General features: G+C 41.7%; 1 protein-coding gene across 9 annotated transcripts in view; it reads left to right on the forward strand.

Moving 5' to 3' along the window:
• The window catches only part of KIF21A (kinesin family member 21A), a 255,299-nt gene that overhangs the window by 99,023 nt on the left and 133,377 nt on the right, over positions 1-22,899 (forward strand). For all 9 annotated transcript variants that reach the window (XR_013621375.1, XR_013621377.1, XR_013621378.1 and 6 more), the window contains exons 10-16: positions 2,601-2,790; positions 3,382-3,445; positions 8,055-8,282; positions 13,050-13,213; positions 18,581-18,769; positions 18,866-19,062; positions 20,516-20,623. Coding sequence is in view for 5 of the 9 variants with exons in the window: in XM_078768210.1 (XP_078624336.1) it covers positions 2,601-2,790; positions 3,382-3,445; positions 8,055-8,282; positions 13,050-13,213; positions 18,581-18,769; positions 18,866-19,062; positions 20,516-20,623 (1,140 nt within the window). In the remaining 4 variants the exon portion in view is untranslated. The remainder of the gene's footprint in view (positions 1-2,600; positions 2,791-3,381; positions 3,446-8,054; positions 8,283-13,049; positions 13,214-18,580; positions 18,770-18,865; positions 19,063-20,515; positions 20,624-22,899) is intronic.

Below are 22,899 nucleotides of genomic sequence, written 5' to 3' on the forward strand. Positions count from 1 at the left end.
TTAAATTTCCCAAAGCTGAGCACAAGTGGTGCTCAGGGGGTGCCGTATCCGCACTCTGGACACCAAATGTCGTGTTCAGGGTTCGAATTCCGCTCCTGACACCAGATGTCATGTTCACGGTGGTTAACACCGAGACCCGTGAACGGATGGGCCGAAACAGGCTTTAACTCCGAGGCGTTCCAAATTATTGCGGGAAAAGCTCGCGCAAGCGGCTGAGGAGAACCACGACGACCTTGTAGCTTTTATAAAAACCAAATGGGTTTATTAACGAACAAACAACAACAAAAGGGAAAATAAAGTAAATTGTAACTATATACAATGAGGTAAACCAGGGTGAAATATATCCTATTAATTAAAACCAAGGCGCCTCACGGTCATAGACGGGGAAAAGGAACACAACCGGGCGACTTATCTCTGGTGTGGCAGCGGGGGAGTGGGAGGATGAGCTGGTGTTAAGGAGATAGGCAGGACGATGGGCAAGGTGAGGTGACAGCTGGATGAACCACCCTCCAGCAATGGGGGGGATGGGGCAACACCAGGGCCAAAGCAGGTAGGCAGGACGACCTCCTTAATCCTTAAATCTCTCCTTCAATTATCTTCAGGAATGCTGACAACACCACCGTTCTCCCCACACACTTCTCTTCCTCTCCTCAACCTCCGAGAGCTCCTCTGCACGCTTTACCCTGCTCGTCTTGGCTCTTCCCCCTTCTCCTCAGCCTCTCCACAGTACAGCGAGCTCCACCGCACACTGTTCCCACCCAATTATCCTCACAGAACTCGCTGCTCTTTGCTCCTCCCTCATCTTGACAATGCTTGGGCTCCACCCCTGTCCAAGGGACTATTATAGCTCCACCCCCTTTCTGTGCCTCTCACAATGTGATGGCTTCCTGCCTTGATTTTCTGGGCTTTTGTGAACAATATTCAACAGAGATGTCACCCTGCACGCCCGGTGGAAATTTACATGAGGTTTTACACACGTTTCCTTAACGTTAATCCCTCTCTATCCTATCACAAGCACGGCCCTCGTATCGTGCACATTCAAACACAATCCTTAAGCTAACTAATCCCTACTTCCTTACATCGAGATCGGCTTTCTACTCACACGCGGTCCATGCTATTCCTGCACAGTTCTATCTCGTCTAAGGTAATCTCTATCCTCCCCCATAAACGTAATAGTATGTTGAATCAACGTTAGGTTTTTGTTGTTTGACTTCACAACATAATGTTTACGAAAATTTAATGTTGAAACAATTTGCCTCCGAGGAAAACCTGCTCTTTCTTTTTTTCTCCCTCCCTCTCTCTCTCTTTCTCTCTCTCTGTCTCTCTCTCTCCCTCCCTCTTTCTCCCTCCCTCTTTCTCCCTCTTTCTCCCTCTTTCTCCCTCTCTCTCTCTCTCCTCTCTCCTCTCTCTCTCTCTCTCCTCTCTCCTCTCTCTCTCTCTCCTCTCTCCTCTCTCTCTCTCTCTCTCTATCTCTTTCTCTTTCTCTATCTCTATCTCTCTCTCTCTCTCTATCTCTCTCTATCTCTCTCTATCTCTCTCTATCTCTCTCTATCTCTCTCTATATCTCTCTATCTCTCTCTCTATCTCTCTCTATCTCTCTCTATCTCTCTCTATCTCTCTCTATCTCTCTCTATCTCTCTCTATCTCTCTCTATCTCTATCTCTATCTCTCTCTATCTCTATCTCTCTCTATCTCTATCTCTATCTCTCTGTATCTCTATCTCTATCTCTCTCTATCTCTATCTCTATCTCTATCTCTCTCTATCTCTATCTCTATCTCTCTCTATCTCTATCTCTATCTCTCTCTATCTCTCTCTATCTCTCTCTATCTCCTATCTCTATCTCTATCTCTATCTCTATCTCTATCTCTCTCTATCTCTATCCTCTATCCTCTATCCTCTATCTCTATCTCTATCTCTATCTCTGTCTCTGTCTATCTCTATCTCTATCTCTATCTCTATCTCTATCTCTATCTCCTATCTCTATCTTCTATCTCTATCTCTATCTCTATCTCTATATCTATCTCTATCTCTATCTCTATCTCTATCTCTATCTCTATCTCTATCTCTATCTCTATATCTCTATCTCTATCTCTATCTCTATCTCTATCTCTATCTCTATCTCTATCTCTATCTCTATCTCTATCTCTATCTCTATCTCTATCTCTGTCTCTGTCTATCTCTATCTCTATCTCTATCTCTATCTCTATCTCTATCTCTCTATCTCTCTATCTCTATCTCTATCTCTATCTCTATCTCTATCTCTCTCTATCTCTCTCTATCTCTCTCTATCTCTCTCTATCTCTCTCTATCTCTCTCTATCTCTCTCTATCTCTCTCTATCTCTCTCTATCTCTCTCTATCTCTCTCTATCTCTCTCTATCTCTCTCTATCTCTCTCTATCTCTCTCTATCTCTCTCTATCTCTCTCTATCTCTCTCTATCTCTCTCTATCTCTCTCTATCTCTCTCTATCTCTCTCTATCTCTCTATCTCTCTCTCTATCTCTATTCTCCAACTTGTACACATTAATAGATGTTACCTAAGGAAGCTTTCCCATGCTGATGGAGTCACTACGGCTCATGTGTGGTCATTGTATTTCCAGGGTAAACGTGTCATTGGAGAGGATGGAGTTGAGAGTCTCAATGACATGGTACAAGAGAACACCTTGCTCCAAACGGAAAACAACAACCTGCGTCTTCGTATTAAGGCAATGCAAGAGACAATTGACTTGCTCAATGCCAGAAGTACTAAAATTATGTGGAAGCAAGCAGAGGAGACTTTGGCCAAACAAGGCATGCTTCTCCCCAAACGCCCACTCGTAGTTTCATTAACCCTACCCATACAAAAATATATTCAGAATTTTTCACAAGATCAGATGGTTTCCTGATAATGTGATCATAATCATAATTGTGTAATCGCACATAAAATGCATACGTTTTTTTTTTTGTAAGGGTTTGGGTTTCCGCGATAAATGTTCAAGATCACTTTGTCAATAATTAAAATTCCGGTGTGTTGGTGCATCGTTCTTCTTGCACATCATTGTTTTAGAGTGGAATTTTGTAATTATTGGTCTACTTACGAGACATAGCTTTTCAGGACTAGTTGAAAGGAATGAAGGAAGAGATGTTAATATAGCAGATTTTGATACATGAAGATGATAAATCCATTAATCCCATTAAAAGTTGAAAAGGAGATATTGGGATGCTTTTTAGAGTAGTTATATCATATATTTGTGCATTTTGTTTGCATGGAGATGTGTTCAGAAACAATCGGCTGGATGTGTATCATTATCCAACCAATTTGGTGATGTGATGGTGTTGGTTTCATGGGAAGTTTTGCTCACAATTTGAATCACTTTGATGGCAAATCTTTTGCATTTTAAGGTGATGGGAATGAAGAAATCAGCACTATGATTGGGAACTACATCAAGGAGATAGAGGAGCAAAGGTCAGTTGCAATTGAGCTCATTTTGTGCAAGGCCTTAAGTCCTCACCATCACACATTACTGCTGCCACATCTAAACACTTTTTTGCAAAGCTGTATGTAAATAAAACATAATTTACATATGGTACTGCATTAAAATACCAACTATACCATTTAATGTACATCATTTATTTCAAATATGTTATCTCACAGGTAGCTGCAATGGATTCACTCAATCTCTGTAGTTTCAGTAGATTCAGATTCAGTAGAATTCACTGCAGATTCAGGATTCTGGAGTTTTTGTAGAATACAATCAGAACTGGCAGGAAGGATGGCCACAAATGCATCAAAGAGGGCAAATGTAGGCAGATCAAGGTACACCTTAAAAAACAATTTGGGCTGAAAACAATAAGATCATACTCTGTGGCTTAATGGTTAGAGTGTCCGCTCTGAGTCTGGTTGGAACTCTGGCTGAGTCATACCAAAGACTTGATGCTCCACATCTAACAAGAAACACAAACAACCATAAGTTGGCAACCATAGTGCATGCTTTCATGGGTCTAATGCCCCCTCCTGTGTTGAGGTTTCCTTATAAAGGAACCCATTATTGCAAGCCCAGCATTAGATGTTTTGGACTCGAGGCCGAAAGCCAGTGAAGCCCACTATGCAACCCATCTCCCACCCCACCCCCCCCCCCCCCGCCTCCAAGGACAATTTTTCATGGGTAACAAATGGTTCACGAGGATCACCTGAATGGTAAAAAAAAAAGTTCCCAGAAAAATAACTCGTTTACACTATAAAATTGAGCCGTTTCCATGGAAATCTATCAAAATTTGAACCATTGCACCTACATCATTAAATCAGGCATATCTCCCTAAATCTTAAAGATAGAATAACAAATCTGGCACCAAAATAGAGGTTTTGCATTTCTTCTTTAATACCTAGTGTTATGTTAAATTTTAGGTCATTTGCATAATCATTTATATTCATTAAAATTCGAAATGTTGCTTCAAATTCGAAAAAAATGTCAACTTCAACACTTCTCTGAAATTATAGGAGAGTTTTCTTAGGCTCTGTTGGACTTGGTCCAAAACGGGGGCTTTTGGATTGGGTCTCGTCCGTCTGTCCGCCTGTCTGTGCTTCCACAACCATATCTCGGAGATGTATGGACTGATTTTGTTCATAATTGGCACAAAGACAGTACATGATGGTATACATATGCACATTATTTTGTTTCACGATGCGATCAAAGATGGCCGACTGGCAGCCATTTTAACTTGAAATGTCCCGATGTTGAACACATCCTCAACCATTTCTCGGATATGCATTTACTGATGTTGTTCAAACTTGGCACACAGATAAAGAATGATGGCTTACATATATATGCATATCTTTTTTTGAAGATCAGATCCAGGATGGCCGACTGGCAGCCATTTTGTTATTTAAAAGTTTCCCCAACCATTTCTCAACATGCGTGAACTGATTTTTTTTTTCAAACTTGGCAAAAGACAACACATGAGAGTATACATATGCAGAAGATTTTATTTTGTAATCCGACCAAAGATGGCCGACTGGCGGCCTTTAACTCCGTACAGCAAAATTACTAAAACCATGGCAGCTATGACATTTTATGTCATATATGACATTTTATGATATCATCTGTGTTGTAAAGATGGGCAGCAGTTGGGGGCCACTAGAGATGACTATACTTCTCATAAGCATTGAGAATTACTTGTCATAAAGATCTTGCAACTTCTGCCAAATTATCTTTAGTTCCAAGCAGAAACGCGCCACTGCACCGATGTTTACAACTTCATATCCAAGTTGGAAACAAAGTTTGAGGTAAACTTTGTCGTGATATTTATGGGGGGGGAGGCTATCTTCTCTCCATAGGTGTGCTCCACTTTTGTTTCAACTTCTCACTTCGATACATGGGGCTGGGAAATAATGTTTTTTTTTCTAAAGATGAAATGTACATCTCACGTAAGTCATCGAGCTTAACAACCTTTTTTGTCATGCACAGCTTCCCTCAAAGTTCTGTCGCACACCTGGCTGAATGCACTCTCATGTGCTTTCTTCTCGTTTTTCTTGATGTAGCTTTGATTTACTGTCTACACTTCTCCGATTCTTGGGATCTTGTATATATATTTTTCCGAAAGCATGCTTGAAAATGTGCTTCTGCTGCAAACAGGTCATCGCCTCTTATTCTTGTCCACAGCTTTTCATCGTTTTTCTTTTCTGCACATTCAAGAACTCTTCTTCATCCATCTGTCATTAATTTTCAGGTTGACTCCATTGTCCAAGATTCCAACCTTTTTATTGCAATGCTCTCTTCTTTGACTTGATTGCCTACAGCCTACACGTGATTCATTTGAGCATCCTGCTGTTGGTTTATAGCTTTAGACCCATGCTGTCGATCAAGATTCTTTGTGAAGTGCCGATTGCATTTTGGATGACATTCGTGTTCATCTCTGAATTCATCTGGTATCGGCTCACAAGCAGATTCCACTCAAATGTTAGAACCAGCTGGTTCTGATCGTCTCTGATGATGTATCTCATGGAGATTACACAGTCTCTCGGCCGGATCTTTTACATCAGATAACATGGTAAATGCGTCACAAGTTGCACCTCGTAATGTACGATACGTTTCTACCACTTCTTCGAGGTGGAACCAACCGCTGATCCCTTCTCCTTTCCATTTTCTAGATTTCCTCTTCTGTTCTTGCTCCATTATGTCATCACTATTGTATACTTGCAAGAAAATAAAACATAAACATTTGAAAAATCACTTACTCTGGGAATGTCTAATTCCTGGTTACATTCTGGTTACATTTTGAAATGTATGATGTGTAATCTTCAGATTCCACTGGTCGAAAATTATTTATATTTCGTTTTTTTGGCTCCACATACTCAAAAATGAATGAATGAATGAATGATCGTTTTGAGGCCATTTTTCCCCGCTAAAGCGGGGGTTAGCCCTGCAGGCCCCATGAACTCATGGTTCCCTTTTTGAGGCAATTTTTATGGCCGGATGCCCTTCCTGACGCCAACCCATAGTCACCTCTTACGATGAGCAGGGATACGGTGTACCTATTCTAAACCGGGGTACACACTGGGATCATTCATCCCAGCAAGCTGGTACTCAATTGGCCGACCTCGGAAGGATGACGGGCTGAGTCAACCCCCCTGGTGTTAATGCTGCGATCGACCGGATTCGAACTCAGGATCCTAGAATCCCAAGCCGGCACCCTAACCGCTAAGCCAACACCAGGCTTACACATACTCACAAATCTGAAGAAAAAAAAAAATACTCACATACTCACAAATCTGAAGAAAAAATTAAAAAATCAGAAAATACATTTCATCTACAAGTGATGATAGCCTCTAAAGAAGAGGATGGCTTTTTGAAGACTGCTGTGGCCATGGGGTTCGATTTAGCTAATTGGCCTTATTCATATTCCAGAGTACCAAATGGGGTATCTTTACTCCCACTAGGGAGTAATGCATTTGATCGTGTGTGTGTGTGTGTGGGTGTGTGTGTGTGTGTGTGTATGTGTGTGTGTGTGTGTGTGTGTGTGTGTGTGTGCGCGCGCGTGTATGTGTGTTCGTGTGTTCGTGAACAAGATATCTGGAAAAGTTATGAACGGATTTGGATGAAAGTTGGTGGGATAATTGCCCTTGGGATAAGGAAGAATTGATTAGTTTTTGGTAAAGCTCAGGATATTATTCCGGATCCAGGAATTTTTTTGGGGAATTTTTTGGGGAATTTTTTTTTCTGTTTTACTGCATTGGAGCTTTTATTGTTAAATGATGTTTTTCTCCTCTAATTCCGAGATATATCAAAATAAATTATCTGACAGTTAGGACTTACTTTCTTTTTCATTTATTGTTTTGGGGAGAGGGGATGTTAAACAAAACGTATTATTCCAACTTGACCCACGGCGGGAGTATGCGCTCCACTGAGTGGCGTTCTTGTTGTAATTGTCTTGAAATTGGAAATGCATTTGTGCAGATTTTGATTTGAATAAACCTCTTCTATTATTTCTGAAAGGTGTTGAAGTTTACAGTTTTCAAATTTTAAGCAACATTTCTAATTTGATGAATATTCATGATTATGCAAATGATATAATTAACAAAATAACATGATGTATTGATGTAGAAATGCATGACCTCTATTTTGGTACCAGATTTGTTATTTTACCTTTAAAATTTAGCAAGATATGCCTGATTTACTGATCTAGGTGCAATTGTTCAATTTTCAATAGATTGCCATGGAAACTGCTCAATTTGATATAGTGTAAATGAGTTATTTTTCTGGGAACATTTTGTTTTCATTCAGTTGATCCTAGTGAACAATTTGGTACCCATGGAAAATTGTCCTCGGGAGTTGGGGTGGGGGGGGGGGGGGTGCACGGTGGGTTTCAATGGCTCCCGGCCTATCGGTCTCATCATGTCCAGAATTAGATTTCAACCTTGAAGTGATGGCAGTAACTTAAATGTCTTTAGGATAAAAAGATGGCGTGAAACACCCTGCAGGGCAGAACGAATGGAAGTGAGTTATGAAAATGAGACCAAGCTTTATATGCTGATGTTGCTGATATGTCTCCACAATTTCATCCACCACCTCAATCAGGGCGAAACTTTTTGAAAGCGAAGCTATGAACGAAACTCTGAGACGCAGTCTCTCGCGTGCGGTGACCCACACACCGTTCCCTGGAGGGGTCCCACCAGGTTCCCCCCTTACGCTGGTGGATGTGGGTGCCACCTCCACACCTAATCGTGAAATGCAGGAGCTGCTTACTCTTGCACATCAAGACTTGGACAAGCTAAAGAGGTTGAAAAGAAGAAAAAGGAAAATGAGGTGAGGTGACATCTCCATTTGTGTTGACATCTTTGTTTGTCTTACTGTGTTAATGTTTGTCCTACTGTACCAATCGGGATAGTAAGCTGGATGTTGGCTTAACAGCTAAGGTGGCTGGCTTTAGATCTCCGGATCCTAAGTTTGAGCCCCTAACATGTCATCCTTCCGAGGTCGACACAAAATGAGTTCCAGAGAGTACATAAATAAGTGCAAATATTTTATCAAGATTCTCTTGATATTCAATGGGATATGATACTCATTCGCAAAGAATAGCCAATTGACATCCTTTTGTAGATTACTCTACATTACCAGTATGTCTTGACGTGAACTCACCACGTTATACACAAGTTCACACAATAATCACTCAAAATCTTCCTTAGCCCGTTTTTTACAATTTGAAATAAATCTGGAGGTTTATATTTGCTGTAATAACAGCATCATTGAATTAAACAGTGAGGTTCTGAGCTCTACAAGGTACCAGAGAGGTTATAGAGAGACATTACATCAGCGGCAGCCACGCCTCCAGAAAATGATGCAACCAGCAGCCACAGGCTGTATACGAACCACAACCAATAGGGATAGTAAATGGAGTAGCACAAGCATATTGTTTTTGACAGCTATTTGTGAATGCTTTCCCCATGACAAAAAACGAAATTCCATTTTGCTTACATTTCGTTTTATTGTAATTTGTTCGTCAAAGTGGACATATCTCTGGCCGTTCTCAGAGAGCCTCCTCAGCACCGACGAGTCTGGCATTTCACTCAGGCCAACTGGCACGGTCTTCAAGCAGCCATCAATCATATGGACTGGTCTCCCATCTCCACTGACTCTGACATCCACTCATCCTGGGAATTCTTCCAAAGAAATCTGCTCTCTCGTGCACAGATTTATCCCATCTCGTCTTCAGTTGTCATACCCTTCGTCTACCGACGTTGTCGGTACGTTGTCATACGTTGTCATACCGTCTTCAGTTGTCAGTTGTACCATCCATGGTACACTGAATCGGGTGGTGAGGTAGTTGCCCTGAAACAACTTGCCTTCGTTTCATGGAAGGCTAATCCCACTGTAGGCAATCTCAGTTCCTTTCACAAAGCTCAGAACAAGTGTGTGTCTACCCTCAGGAGAGCCAGAAAAGAATATCTCTCAAATCTCAAGACTGAATTCTCAAACCTGTCTCCCTCCTCCAAATCCTGGTGGCGTCTGGTCAAATCTGTTTCTGGTGTTTGTTCCCCTTCCACCCCCTCCCATACCTCAAACGGCTACACAGCTGACACTGCACGTGAAAAAGCTGAATGCCTCAACTCTGTTTGCCTCAAAATATTGTGTCCCAAATCCAACGCTCTCTGTACCCACCTTACCCAGTCGTACACAGCTGCTCCTGAACTCTGTCCATCTCTCCAGACAAGGTGGAGAAGTTTCTGTCAAACCTCAACTTGGATTCTGCAACTGGACCACATGGCATCAGCCCATAGGTCCTAAAATCATGCTCTGCTGATCCATCTCACCCTCTCTGTGTTCTCTTCGCCCTCTCTTTTGCTCAAGGTCATCTGCCATCAACTTAGAAATCAGCAAACATTACCGCTTTACACAAAAAGGTTCAAAAACAGATCCTTGCAACTACAGACCAATTGGCCGGTTCCCAATCATCAGCAAGGTGATGGAATCCATCATTGCTTCTGACAAATCCTTCCTCTTCTCCAATGGCTTGATCTCAGATCATCAATTTGGGTTCAGACCCTCTACTCTGCTTCTGCTGCCTCAACAATGGATGGAAATCCTCAATGCCAAACAGGAAATCAGAGCTGTCTCCTTTGACATATCACATGCCTTTGATATGGTCTGGCACCCCACTCTGCTCACCAAGCTCTCCTGCTATGGTATCCATGGAAATCTCCACGCATGGCTGGCGGACTTTCTCTCTGGTTGTAGGCAACGTGTGGCCCTGAATTAATTTCTCTCATCTCCTCTACTTGTCCATGGCTGGAGTTCCTCAAGGCAGTGCTCTGGGCATTGTGCTTTTTCTAATCTTCAATAATGATCTCTCTGACCCTCTGGAAAATCCTCTTTATCTTTTTGCTGATGACTCCACCTTCCGCCGCTGCATCTCTCATCTCTCGTCCCTCAGATCGGCAGGCAGCAGCTTCTTCACTCTCTGCAGACCTTGATAAAATTACAAGCTGGTCAAACATGTGGAACATGTCTTTCAATCCTGACAAATCTCACACTCTCACCATGTCTCTCTGAAAAGACCATCTGGAAAATCCTCCCATGTACTTTCTGAACAATCAAATGAAAAATCACTCATAGAGCGACCCTTGGCAAAATAGAACAAAGTAGAGTGGCACTCAGTAAAGCATCCTTTTGACTTCACAAATAATTGGTGGTTGCATATCTGTGATCAGATATGCAAATCGTCTTCAAATTTTAAGTTAATCGGATTAAAATTGACAATTTTAGAAATCTGGCTCATGTTGACCTTTTGGCCTATATTGAGCTCAAAAATAGTTGGTGGTTGGTTTCAGTAAGCTGACATGCAAATCCTATTCAGATTTCAAGTCTATCGGATGAAAATTGAGGATTTTAGAAATTTGAAAAAAGGTGGCTGACCATAGGCATGTGTTGTTGTTTTGGCCTATGTTGACCTCAAAAATAGTTGTTGGTTGAATTCAGTTAACTGATATGAAAATCCTATTCAAATTTCAAGTCAATCAGATGAAAATTGAGGATTTTAGAGATTTGAAAAAAGTGGTTGACCTTTGGCCTATGTTGACCTTATGACCTTTTGACCTCAAAAATAAATAGGATTTTGTCGGAACACAAACTCCACCATTTGGTGAAGTTTCGTGAAGATCGGTTTAAAATTGTGATCTGAAGGCAAGTATAAGTGAGCGGACAGACAAACACACACACACACACACGCACGCGCGCACACACACACACACACACACACACACACACACACACACACACATACACACACACACACACACACACACACACACACACACACACACACACACACACACACACACACCAAACCAGAGTGATCAACATACTTGTCAAAAAAAAAAAGTTTTTGCCAAGTAACAAGTTTTGTCACTCAAGCTTATGGGTCTCACTATCTGCCATGATCTTTACTGGGAAAGCTGCATTTCCAAGATGGCCTCCAAAGCCAGTCGCCGTCTGGGTATCCTCCGTCGTGTGAAGTCCTTCTTTGGCTCCACTGTGCTACTCACTTCATCTGCAGCTTGATGGAGTACTGCTCTCCCCTCTGGGCTGGTGTTCCTGCCTCACACCGAGCTCGGCTTCACGCTGTAGAAACCAGAGCTCTTATGATCATTGGTATCTCCTGCGATGAAGCTGATTCCAAGGGCCTTTCACTCTCTCTCACTGCAGGCAGATTGGCGGTCTTTCTGTCTTCTACCGACTCCTCTCCAGCCTGCAACCCCCTGCTCTGTCTGTGATCTGTCACCCAAATATTCCTGCAGGATGCACAATGTCTGCCAGTAACGCTCTTCTGATGAAACTCCCAACATCAAGTTTCTCTGCTCACCTTCACTCTTTCGTTCCTCTTTTTTCCCCGCCTCTGGAACAAACTCTCACACTCTCTTTAATCCCACTCCTCCCTGCAGGTCTTCAAAACAGCTGTTCACCACCATCTCATATCTTCCCCCATCCAAAACCTTGATCTTTTCTACCCCCGTGAATCCCCATCAAACTCACCTCCTTCAAATTTTCTGTTTTCTTTCCTGAAATTCCCTGTCGTGTCCATCTTGTTTATCCCGTTGCATGTACCCCTCCCCAGCCCTCTCTTCCACTGATCTCCCAATGTCCCTGTTCCCTACTGTTGTTGTGCTTCCTCCCCCTCCCCCCCCCCCTCTCTCTCTCTCACTCTCTCTCTCTCTTTCTCTCTCTCTTTCTCTCTCTCTCTCTTTCTCTCTCTCTTTCTCTTTCTCTCTCTCCCTCTCCCTCTCCGTCTCCGTCTCCGTCCCTGTCTCCGTCTCCCTCTACCTCTCCTTCTCTCTTTCCGCTCCCTTCCTTATATGTTCTATGTGTTGGCTCTTGCATGAGCCAAGACGAAGTATACAAAAAAATAGTTTGTATAATTTAAATTTAATTTGATGTGAAATGTTTTTTTCCTAAAGGACAGGTTTCTTTTTGTAATACAGTAAAAACCGTTCTTTTTTCCATGCAATAAAAGTTTCTTCTGCTTTGAACAACTTTTTTGTCTTTTAAAATGTTGCTGTATTTCAATGAAAGAGCTTGCCAGTTGAGCATCATCACATCTGTAATCCAATTTTGTTTTATTCCAATATACCTTAGAAATGTGTCATTTTATTCTGAAAAATATGTATTTTGCTCTGGAAAACCCGACTTGAAAACATTCAAACAAGAGATAGTTTAAAAGGGTTGGTTTAACCCACTAAAAGGATTCCTTCAAAAAATCAGCGAATCGGAGCACACTGTGATGGTTCCACTTGGGCTAATGGTCAACTGGTCCATTGCGGATTTGCTATGTTTTAGCAGCATATCAGAAACAGCACAAACCTGACAACTTCACAGGGTTAAAGGTGCACACTGATTCGAGGTGCAAAGCAGCTGCAGTAAATAAATGATATTTATTCGCTACACGTGCCATTGTGGTTGAGAGATATTACTGGGTCTTGTGTTTAGAATGTGCCATGGTTTTGTTGTTCTCATTTCTTAGTGTCAGTTATATATCTTGCATATTTATGTATTTTTCTGTGTTTTTCTCGGTCACCTCAGCATGGAGAGAAGAGAGGATGCAGAAGGAGAGAAAGAAGACGATGCGGAAGTGCGGGAGAATGGCGAAAGGGGCAAGATGGAGGACGAAGAAGAGGATGAGGAGGACGAGGAGAGCGACGTCAGTGAAAGTTCAGATGATTCTGACTCTGAGCTTGATGAGAAGGGTATGTATCAGGTGTTTGGTGCAATGCTGTTTCCTGTGATTTTTCTTCCAACTCATAAGCTTGAATCAGGTATCAAAGGGCTCAGATGAAAACAAACGACAAAGGAAAAGGCCATTGTGTTTTGGAGAGGGAAGAAGAAGGCTATAGACGGAATATGGGTGAGCAGCGGGCTCTGATTTCCACTACTTATCACTTTAAACTATTTTAATCCTGCAGTAAAAAAAAAAAAAAAAATTTTTTTTATAGTGATGATCCATTTACTGCCGAGCATTGTGGAAAATATCTTACCGTGAAACTCTCATGCCTACTCATGATTATTATGTTTCATCGGAAGCCACATACCGCTAAAATATAGGTCTTTTAATGTAAATCACCCCCAGATAAGGCATAAAGGCACTCCAGGTAAGGGGCTAAGGGAAGGTTAGATAAAAACAAGGGTAAAGCAAACGGATGAAAAGTATTCAGTATTTGACACGTGTCCTAGTCTTGAGGTGTACAAGCGCACAACTTTTGTCCTCGATTCCATTAGAATTTGTGGCTTTTGCGTTAAGACTTAACTCTTTGTGTCTCCCAATAGAAAATAGTCATTCCATGTTGGTGCTTCTCGGGAAACATGTGACAAATTGCACCATCTTCTAAAGTTTCATAATGAAGATAGTCTTGATAGGGTGGTGCAGAAACATACACTTGAGCAGTCTATTCTGGGTTCGATTATATCGGCCTGACTATAAATTGTTGGACGGTCCGTCTTCAATAGGTGTTGTAAAAAGCGGTTTGAAAGCATGGCAACATACCGGCTGATCGTAACTGTACCTTCAAATAATATTGAACCAATAAGGTACCGGCTTAGCAAAGCACCAAACTTTCATTGTTATGTCCAAAAATGTACTGCACAATATTATATCAACAGGATTATCTGTATATGCAATGTGATATATGATACTCACAATCACTGGTCATCAACTCACAGAGAAGAAAAAACTGCTATCCTTTCATGGATCACCCGACACTACCAGTATCACTTGACGTCAACTCACCACGTTATGCACAAGCTTCCACAATGCCCACCCTAAAATCTTCCTTAGTCCATTTTCATGCCTCCGCCGACTAAGTCGCCTGAGACATTATGTTTTCAGGTTGTCCGACTAGCTAGCCGTCCGTCCGTGCATCCATCCATCCATGATAGGTTTTCAGTACCGTGATAACCTAAGAACGACTGAAGGGATCCATGTCAAACTTGGTACAAGTATGTGTAATGTTGTAAAGATTAACTGATTAGATTATCGAGTCAAGAGGTCAAATGTCAGAGGTCACATTAGGTAAAAATTCTGTTACCGAGCTAAATTGTGAATCAGTGATGGGATTTTGATCAAACTTGGTAAATTATATATTAATAGCAAAAGTACATGGCGTTGATGGGCAACGCATTTGCTTTGTGCCAGGAATATGAAGAGGGGGGGGGGGGGGGGGGGGGGGGAGGAGGAGAGAGAGTAGGGGAGGTAAGGGAATGGAAGTGGTGGGGTGAGTAGTGAGTGAGGGGAGGGAAAGGGGGATGGGGGGTGTGGAAGGGAAGGGGATTGGGGGAAGGTGGGGAGGGGACATGGTAGGGGAGAATGGAGGGGGAAGGAGGGAGGGTATGGAAGAAGGGGAGGGAGGGGAAAGGAGTGGAGGGAGAAAGAAGGGGTGGTGAGCGAATCCTCACCACATGTTGCTATACTGTACACTCCTGGAGTGAGTAGTGGTGTGAGAATGGGAGTGTGGGTGAGGGAAAGAGAGAGGGGAGGGGAGTAAATGGGAGAGGGGGGAGAGAGAGGGAAGGAGAAAGGAGGAGGGGAGAGTGAAGCCTCACTACATGTTGCGATACTGTAGTGAAAACTGAACCGATTCTCACAAGATTTTGTTTTACCAGGGCCTTTATAGACCTCAGCTGCTATGAAAACCGAAAACATAAATTGAATCGGAGTTAAAATGAGTCTGTGAGGTCCTGAAGACGATTTGGAGCCATCGCAATAACAATTACAAAAAGAGAGAATGTGATGTGCCTACTGAATGCCTACTGAATGCTACATCAAATCATTAAAGGTTGTAAGTTAGTCAAAATTCTTTGGATTTCCACTAATTATGTTTTAGTCAAGTGTGCCACCACTACTGCGACCACCAAAATGGAAAACAGAAATCAAATTGAAGTTAAAATATACCTGTGAGGCCACTTGAAGCATTGAAGGAAAAATGATGATGATCACCATCATTTCCCACGCTAAATACTTAAGGTATTATGTGGCTTTGGGTTAGTGAAGAAATTCATAGAGGCACGGGTAAACAACGGCAGTATCTGTGACTCTCTTAAGATGTTCAGCTTGAGGTTAGTGACGAATTCACAGTATGCGGGTAAACGGTTGGAGTAAATACGACTCTCTTAAACTTTGGAAGTTAGTCGAAATTGATCATTTTCACCAAATGTGTTGTAGTCGAGTGTTCCACCACTCCAGCGACCAACAAAACTGAAAACAGAAAGCAAATTGAAGTTAAAATAAACCTGTGAGTCCGCTCAAAGCAAAAAGTGCATTTTCTCCAAAGGAATTCCTTCACAAAGTCATACTTCCCAATTTATAAACAATCCATGCACAATCCTAACATAATCCAAAAGCTTGTAACCTCAGGCATACAGTAATATCCATAACTTTAACCAAAACCTTCATTTAGACAACTTTATTCGGCGAAAACGCCATGGCCCAGCAACTATCCAAGACCAATCCGAGACCATTGACCTATAGGCCATATTTTTAAACATTAATACATCAAAAATATACAAACCTTACAAACACAAGATTTACTTTGTTCTTTTCTGGACACCTTTATCTTTCCAAATATCCACATGTAACTGCAGGACTGATGCAGGAAACCTGTCTCATGACGGTCTGAACCAATCTTGCGTTCCCTGTTAGTGAATGAACAATCTCAATATGCTGAAACAAAATGGTGGCTTAAGAACCCAGTGATGTCACAGGGGCCTTACCAAGATGGCAGACCGCCATTTTGGTAACGATTTTTATGATTTTTTTTTGGTATGAGCACCTCGTTGATCATCTTCAAACAGGATGGTTAAACACACCCAAACACCCAGTTTTCATTCATGCCCTCTCTTGGATCTTGAGAAGAATGCGTGCAAAGTTTGGGGCCGCTAGGTTTCGTGGTTCTGGAGTTATGGAGGAGACGCGCGCACACACACACACACACACACACACACACACACACACACACACACTGCCTTTTATTATTATAGATGATGCAGAGATTAATTGATTAGATTTTGGCATCAAAGGTCAGAGTCAGAGTTCATGTCAGGTAAGAATGTGAATCTTAAGAACAGCTGAAGATATGTAAATCAAACTTGGTACAAGAATGTATAATTATGTACTAATGTAGGTGGAGGCATACGAGTCGACGTGGTGACGTCTAAGAGTGCAATTCTAGTTTATAATTTGAAACGAATCTGTCGGTTTATATTTGCTGTCATAACAACATCATTCTTCAATTAAACAGCAAGGTTCTGTGCTCCACAAGGTACACACTATCAGCAGGACTACCATTCCAAGTAAATGCGGCACCTGACTGAGGTTTAACATTTATGAAGGACATCACTGAGCCAGTTCATGCAGTACCCTTGTACGTCATAGGGCATGAATTTGGAATTTGTTCAAAGTGCGAGCAATAATCGCCAACTCTTCATGGAAAGACACCGTCAGATCTTTAACATCCACCAGCTAATTCTAGCAGAGAGAAACGCAGCTTATCGATGGTAGCAGATGGGTCCCCAGCTTAATATCCACCCTGAAACAGGAAAATCCAGTGTGCAGAATGGTTGTGGTACAACATCTAAAAAGGAAGTTCAATGGAGTTAACCCTACGATCAACTTGGGGGATAGTTTTGTCTGCATATAAGTGGGCATAACTTTCATGGAACCATACGTGGAAATAACTTTGATTCTTTCAAGCAAGAACTCACTCATAAATGTTGTCCTGTTGCTCAAACACTGTATTTTCTTCCACAGCTGCATGTCAAGAAGACATAAAAATCTCCTTGTTTGCAAAGAGCACCCTGCCCACTTCCCTCTTGCATAAACAACCATAAAGTCACACCTGTCCCATCCCCACTGTCTTCCTCTCAGCTGGGCTCTTTCATTCAGCTGCAGTCTTGTCCAAGCAAGGAAGGGATAGAGTTTCTGGGTGATTGAATGGTGACCCATTTGGCTCGCCAAGGCACTTTTTTTAGATGAAAAATCATAACCTTTGGCTACCCAGTTGAAGAGAAAAACAAATGTTCCATTTTAAAGGGTTAAATGTTGCTGTCTTTTTTTTTTAAGACTCAGATTAATTCCTGCATTTTTAACGATATATCATGAATTAAAAAATACCCTCAATTTTATTTTCTTCCTTTCTTTTGGAACAATGTTGAAAAAAATGATATTTCACTTTCATAAAAACTGACACAGAAATCCAGCAAGGTGATTGGTCTTCCTAAGTTTTTTGAAAACATACTAAATGCTGGTTCTTCTTCAATGATTTAGGGTAAGTAGTATATCTTGATCATGCAATTCTTTAAAGATGAGGGTGAATTGTCAACATTTGAATATGAACTGCCCAGAGAAAATCAGAGGTAATAAAAAAAACAGCATTTGGCATTGGATCACGTTGCTCACACTCGGCCATACTGATTCCAGTTTTGTGATTAGTAAAGGATCTGGGAACTAAAGCCAGAGATTATCAAAAATGACAACATCACAAGCTGGTGATTTAATCACCCTACACATACATATTTTATCATTGCAATTTTATTTTTGGGATATCCTCATACCAATAACACACTTGCTCATATGCAGCTCCTTAAGATGCTGGAGCGATTAGATGAGATCCACGTCACTAGCAGACTGGCAAGTGATATTTGCGCTGGAAGAAATGTGACATCATTGGAATAATGCTGGGTAGTTTCATTGCTTGCACTGTTGTATGAATAATACATGCACCCATCAATAATACATGAACTCAAGTTTAAGCCTCTTTACTGGAATTCACCCCGAACTCTCCTCGTTCAGAAAATTATTACCTCCGCCACCGAACATGGGCGGATGTTATTTCCTACTGCAGTTACTGTTTACAATTAACAAAACATTATGTCTCTACATTATATTCCATCTGCAAGATGCCATTCCCTGAAAGCATACTAACTTTCATGCATTGTGTTCCTCTTTTTTTGATTTGTTTACCTTGCCTTTGAGCTTCTTATCTTCTAAATTATACACCTTATACTATTTGCTGTTTTAAGCAAGTTCACTCAATGTGTGGTGTTCTGGTTGCCCAATCTGACAGAAAACTACCAGGCTGACTTGGCAAATCTCACATGTGAAATTGCCATCAAGCAGAAGCTCATTGATGAGCTGGAGAACAGCCAGCGTAGTCTGCATAACCTCAAGCGGCAATACGAGGAAAAGGTGCTCCTGCTGCAGAATAAGATCCAAGTTACACAGCTGGAACGTGACCGCGTGCTGCAAAACCTGGGTACGTTTCACGTTGAATGGAATCCATACATTGGTGGATTTTCACTCTTCAATTTGGATATTGGAGTCAATACTCACCCGCATTTCACTCTTCTAGGTTCAGAAGAGTCCCACAGCAAAGATCGCGATAACCGTGTACGCGAATACGAACGGCGGCTCCAGGCCATGCAACGGGAGGTCCAGAAGCTCCAACTTGCTCAAAAGCAGCATGCTCGTCTCCTGTCCAACCAATCACAGAATGTTCAACAGCTCAAGAAACTGCAGCAAGATATCCGTGAAATGAAAAATGTTAAGGTGAAATTCGTGATTTGTATCAAGAGCGTTAATGCTCATTATGATGCGTGAACATGATCTATTCAACATGACTTTACACTTATCATATTTATCCATTGCTACTACACTAGCCATGTAGGCGATGGGCTACTATAGCTGCTCGTGTACACTCCCCCTCCCCTCAACACCCCACCACCTTCCCAAGCCTCTGACACTATATTTTTCTGATACTCTAAAGTATCCTGAATATGAAATCAAACATTAGCATTGCGTAAGTTGGGATGAACTTTTCGAGGGTCAATATTTCGAGGTACCTTCAAAACGTGCCTGCATTTGATTCATGTAATACTCAATGTTTCATACTTTGGTAATTTGTGTGGTCATATAGCAGTAATACATGCAAATGAAAGCTTAGCTTCGGTTGGTTCTTGTGAAATCAATATTATCACGTTTCAGAAATATTTCATGTGAGTTATTGGACTACATATGGCCGCACCTCGCGCACATATCTGGCGCATCACAAAAATGATAAAGTTTCTACATTTACTTTTGTTTGAAATGCATATGTAAGACTTTATTCTTCCAAGTCATATATTAAAATAAACTGTCCATATTCCGAACATTTGATACCATAACTATGATTCTCTGACATAAAGTGACGAAGTTATGGCAAGTTCAAAAATGGCACTCATTAATAGAAGAAAGCAAAGCAGCGAGCATACATTCATGAGATTTAATACATCAACAACTCATGTACCAATTCTATATTTTATGTTTCTCTGATGTAACATATGGTCATAAAGATTACGAATATGATTAAGAGTGAAACTAGCCTGACATAATGTATGCACATTAACAAATGAACAAGCTACCACCAAGCAAGATATACTGGGTAATGGATTCAATATAATGAATGGGCACAGAGTTCATTCACTGGTGAACATTGTCAATCTTGATCACTGTCAGTGCCGATATGGGATATCTGGCAGTTCTGCATCCGAGTCATCTGGATCCACATCCTCAGAATCTAGTGGATCATCGATGATATTATTTTGTCAGAATTAAAAAAAAAAAGAAGAAAATTCCACTTTGACATGATGGGGTGTAATGTGCAGATCAGTGACAAAAAAAATCTTAATTTAATTCGTATTAAATTCAGGCTGCAACATGCCGAAATATGAAAAGGTCAAGGGGTGTGAATACTTTCTGAAGGCACTGTATTGCTCACCTCTAATACTTTGTTCCTCTACCACCCGCTAACCCCCCACCTTTGGAATCAACTTCCCGAGACAGTGCAATCCCAGTATTCCCTCCATCCATTCAAAATGGCAGTGCACCTCCATATCTAGTTTGCTTCCTTCTCTGTTAATGCTCTGCACGTCTACTCTCTGATGTGCATCATTTGATGCATTGTTTAAAAGTGGCAGCAATAATGTGTGATGGTGAGGACTTTAATCCTGTTTCTGTTCTTCAGGTACGTCTGATGAGGCAGATTCATGAGGAACAGGAGAAGAGCCGGGTGGCAGAAACTCGGAGGAATCGGGAGATCGCACAGCTGAAGAAGGCACAGCGCAAGCAAGAGGTAGTGTTTGGCAGGTTGCAGGGATGCACGGTGCTTATTTGGTTATATGTGGCATGCTCACTTTGTGTGCTAGGTATTAGGTGTCAGGGAGCATGGTATTATGAAACTAGCATGGAAGAAGAGCATGTTATTAGGAAACGAGCATGGGAGAGGAGCATGGTATCAAGGAATTTACATGTATAGTAATATTTTGAATTGGTGTGTTTGAAATTCTCCCCTCAGAATATAGCTCACACACCGAGACCGGGAATTATGCACCCAGACCTGGGATAGCAACTTCAAATACCATATACTGCATTGATTTGTCCATTGTGTGTAGATGTCATTTTAAGTTGTCTGAAAGGCCTTTGATGTTTTCTCACTTATTTTTCCTACAAATGATATATCTCCATGCTCCTGGATGAGCTTAAGATCACCATTTGCAATAAAAAAAAAAAAAAATGTATGGATTGTGTATGCACATATATTTTTTAGTGACCTCTCCCAGATTTGGCAACTTCAACACACACATATATATATATACAGACTTGGCATTTAATATTGAATATTTTTTTTGTGGGGGTGAACTTACTTTTCAAGATGTCTTAGAGCCAAAAGTTCATTGGAATTATGTTGAAATTATTCTAGATTTTGTTAATGTGACCTTTAAAAGAAACAAAAACCACATTTGACATTTCGAAACAAATAAATTGATCCTTGAAAGTGATGTAAATTGATATCGAACTCAATTCATGGACAGTACTGTGTTAAACTTCTGTACGTTTTCTAGAAGTATCTCTTTATTTTGCACATTAGCCAAATTTTTTTTAAACAAAAACAAAAGTTAAATTACGACTGGGATTACGGACAGTAAAATTACAGTTCAGTACTTCGTTTAACCCCCACGAGCATTCAGGAGAGCACGTACATGTTGAGGCATGCTGTTCACGAGATTTGCCAAGGTTTGGACAGGAATCGCTTGCCATGCAGTGACAATAGCCTGCTGCAATTCACGCACAGAGGTCGGCTGCTGGTCCAAGTGGTCGATTTGACGCGTTAATTCTGCCCACAAGTTCTCTATCGGATTCATATCTGGGGACATGGCAGGCCACTCCATATGCTCTACACCACGGTCAGCAAGAAAGTGTTGGATCATGCGAGCACGATGAGGCCGTGCATTGTCATCTTGGAAGACAAAGTTTCCTCGAAAGGCTGCACGAGCAAATGGAAGCAATGTTTCTTCCAGAATGGCCCTGTACTTGAACTGGTTCAGGTTTCCATTCAGAACAACCAGGTCAGTTTTGCCCCCTGCATGAAAAGCAGCCCAAACGGTCACCCCACCACCTCCAGCTTGGACTCTTGGCACTATACAATCTTTGTTGTAGGCTTCATGCACTTGTCTGCGCACTCGGACGCGGCCATCTTGAAGATAGACCAGAAATCTGGACTCGTCACTGAAGATCACGTGATTCCAGTGTCCTGGCTGCCATTGACGGTGCTCTCTGGCCCACTGCAATCGGCGCTGGCGGTGTTGTCTGGTCAGGCGTGGCTTTGTCAGGGGATGCCTTGCACGATAGCCTGCTTGAACCAGTCGTTGGTTGACTAGCCTTCTGGATACAGGCACATTTGTCAGTTGCTGCCACTCAGCCCTAAGCCGATTAGCTGACTTGGTATGGCCATTGCGGACTAACCGGTGCAGCTGGCGATCATCCCTCCTTGTGGTTCTGCGGGGATGTCCTGGCCTCGGTATTGGAGTAGGGACACCCCTCTGAGCATTTCGTTTCAGGATCTTTGACACCTGACCTTGAGTGATGCCATACTGCTGAGCAATAGCACGCTGTTTCATGCCGTAATTTCGTAAAGCCACCACTCCATGACAAACAGCATTGTCGAGTTGACGGACCATCTCCAGAGGAAGCGGCAATAACTTTTGGAGATGTCCAGCAGTTGTTTTCCACTAATACAGAACGCAACAACCCTTGTATACCCGACTGTGAAGCCAATCATCAAATGCACCTGTCCGTACATTTTGCCACGCCACCTGTGATATAATCCTGTTGTTGACTTCTTGCTGCGATAGACAATCAGTGACATGGTTCTTTTAACAAATAAATCACCAAAGTGTAAAAGAAACTCGCCAGATTGATATACTGAGTTAAGAAAGTAAACCCAAGTCAAGAAAAAAATATATAATCCATATTAAATGCCAAGTCTGTATATATATATATATATGTAAAAAAATAAACTCCTTAATTATTAGTTCCCTTACCCCAGGAGGGGATTTTGGTTTGCTGTCC

This window comes from Myxine glutinosa, chromosome 1 (genome assembly GCF_964187855.1).
Source record: "Myxine glutinosa chromosome 1, kmMyxGlut1.1, whole genome shotgun sequence".
Lineage (NCBI taxonomy): Eukaryota > Metazoa > Chordata > Myxini > Myxiniformes > Myxinidae > Myxine > Myxine glutinosa.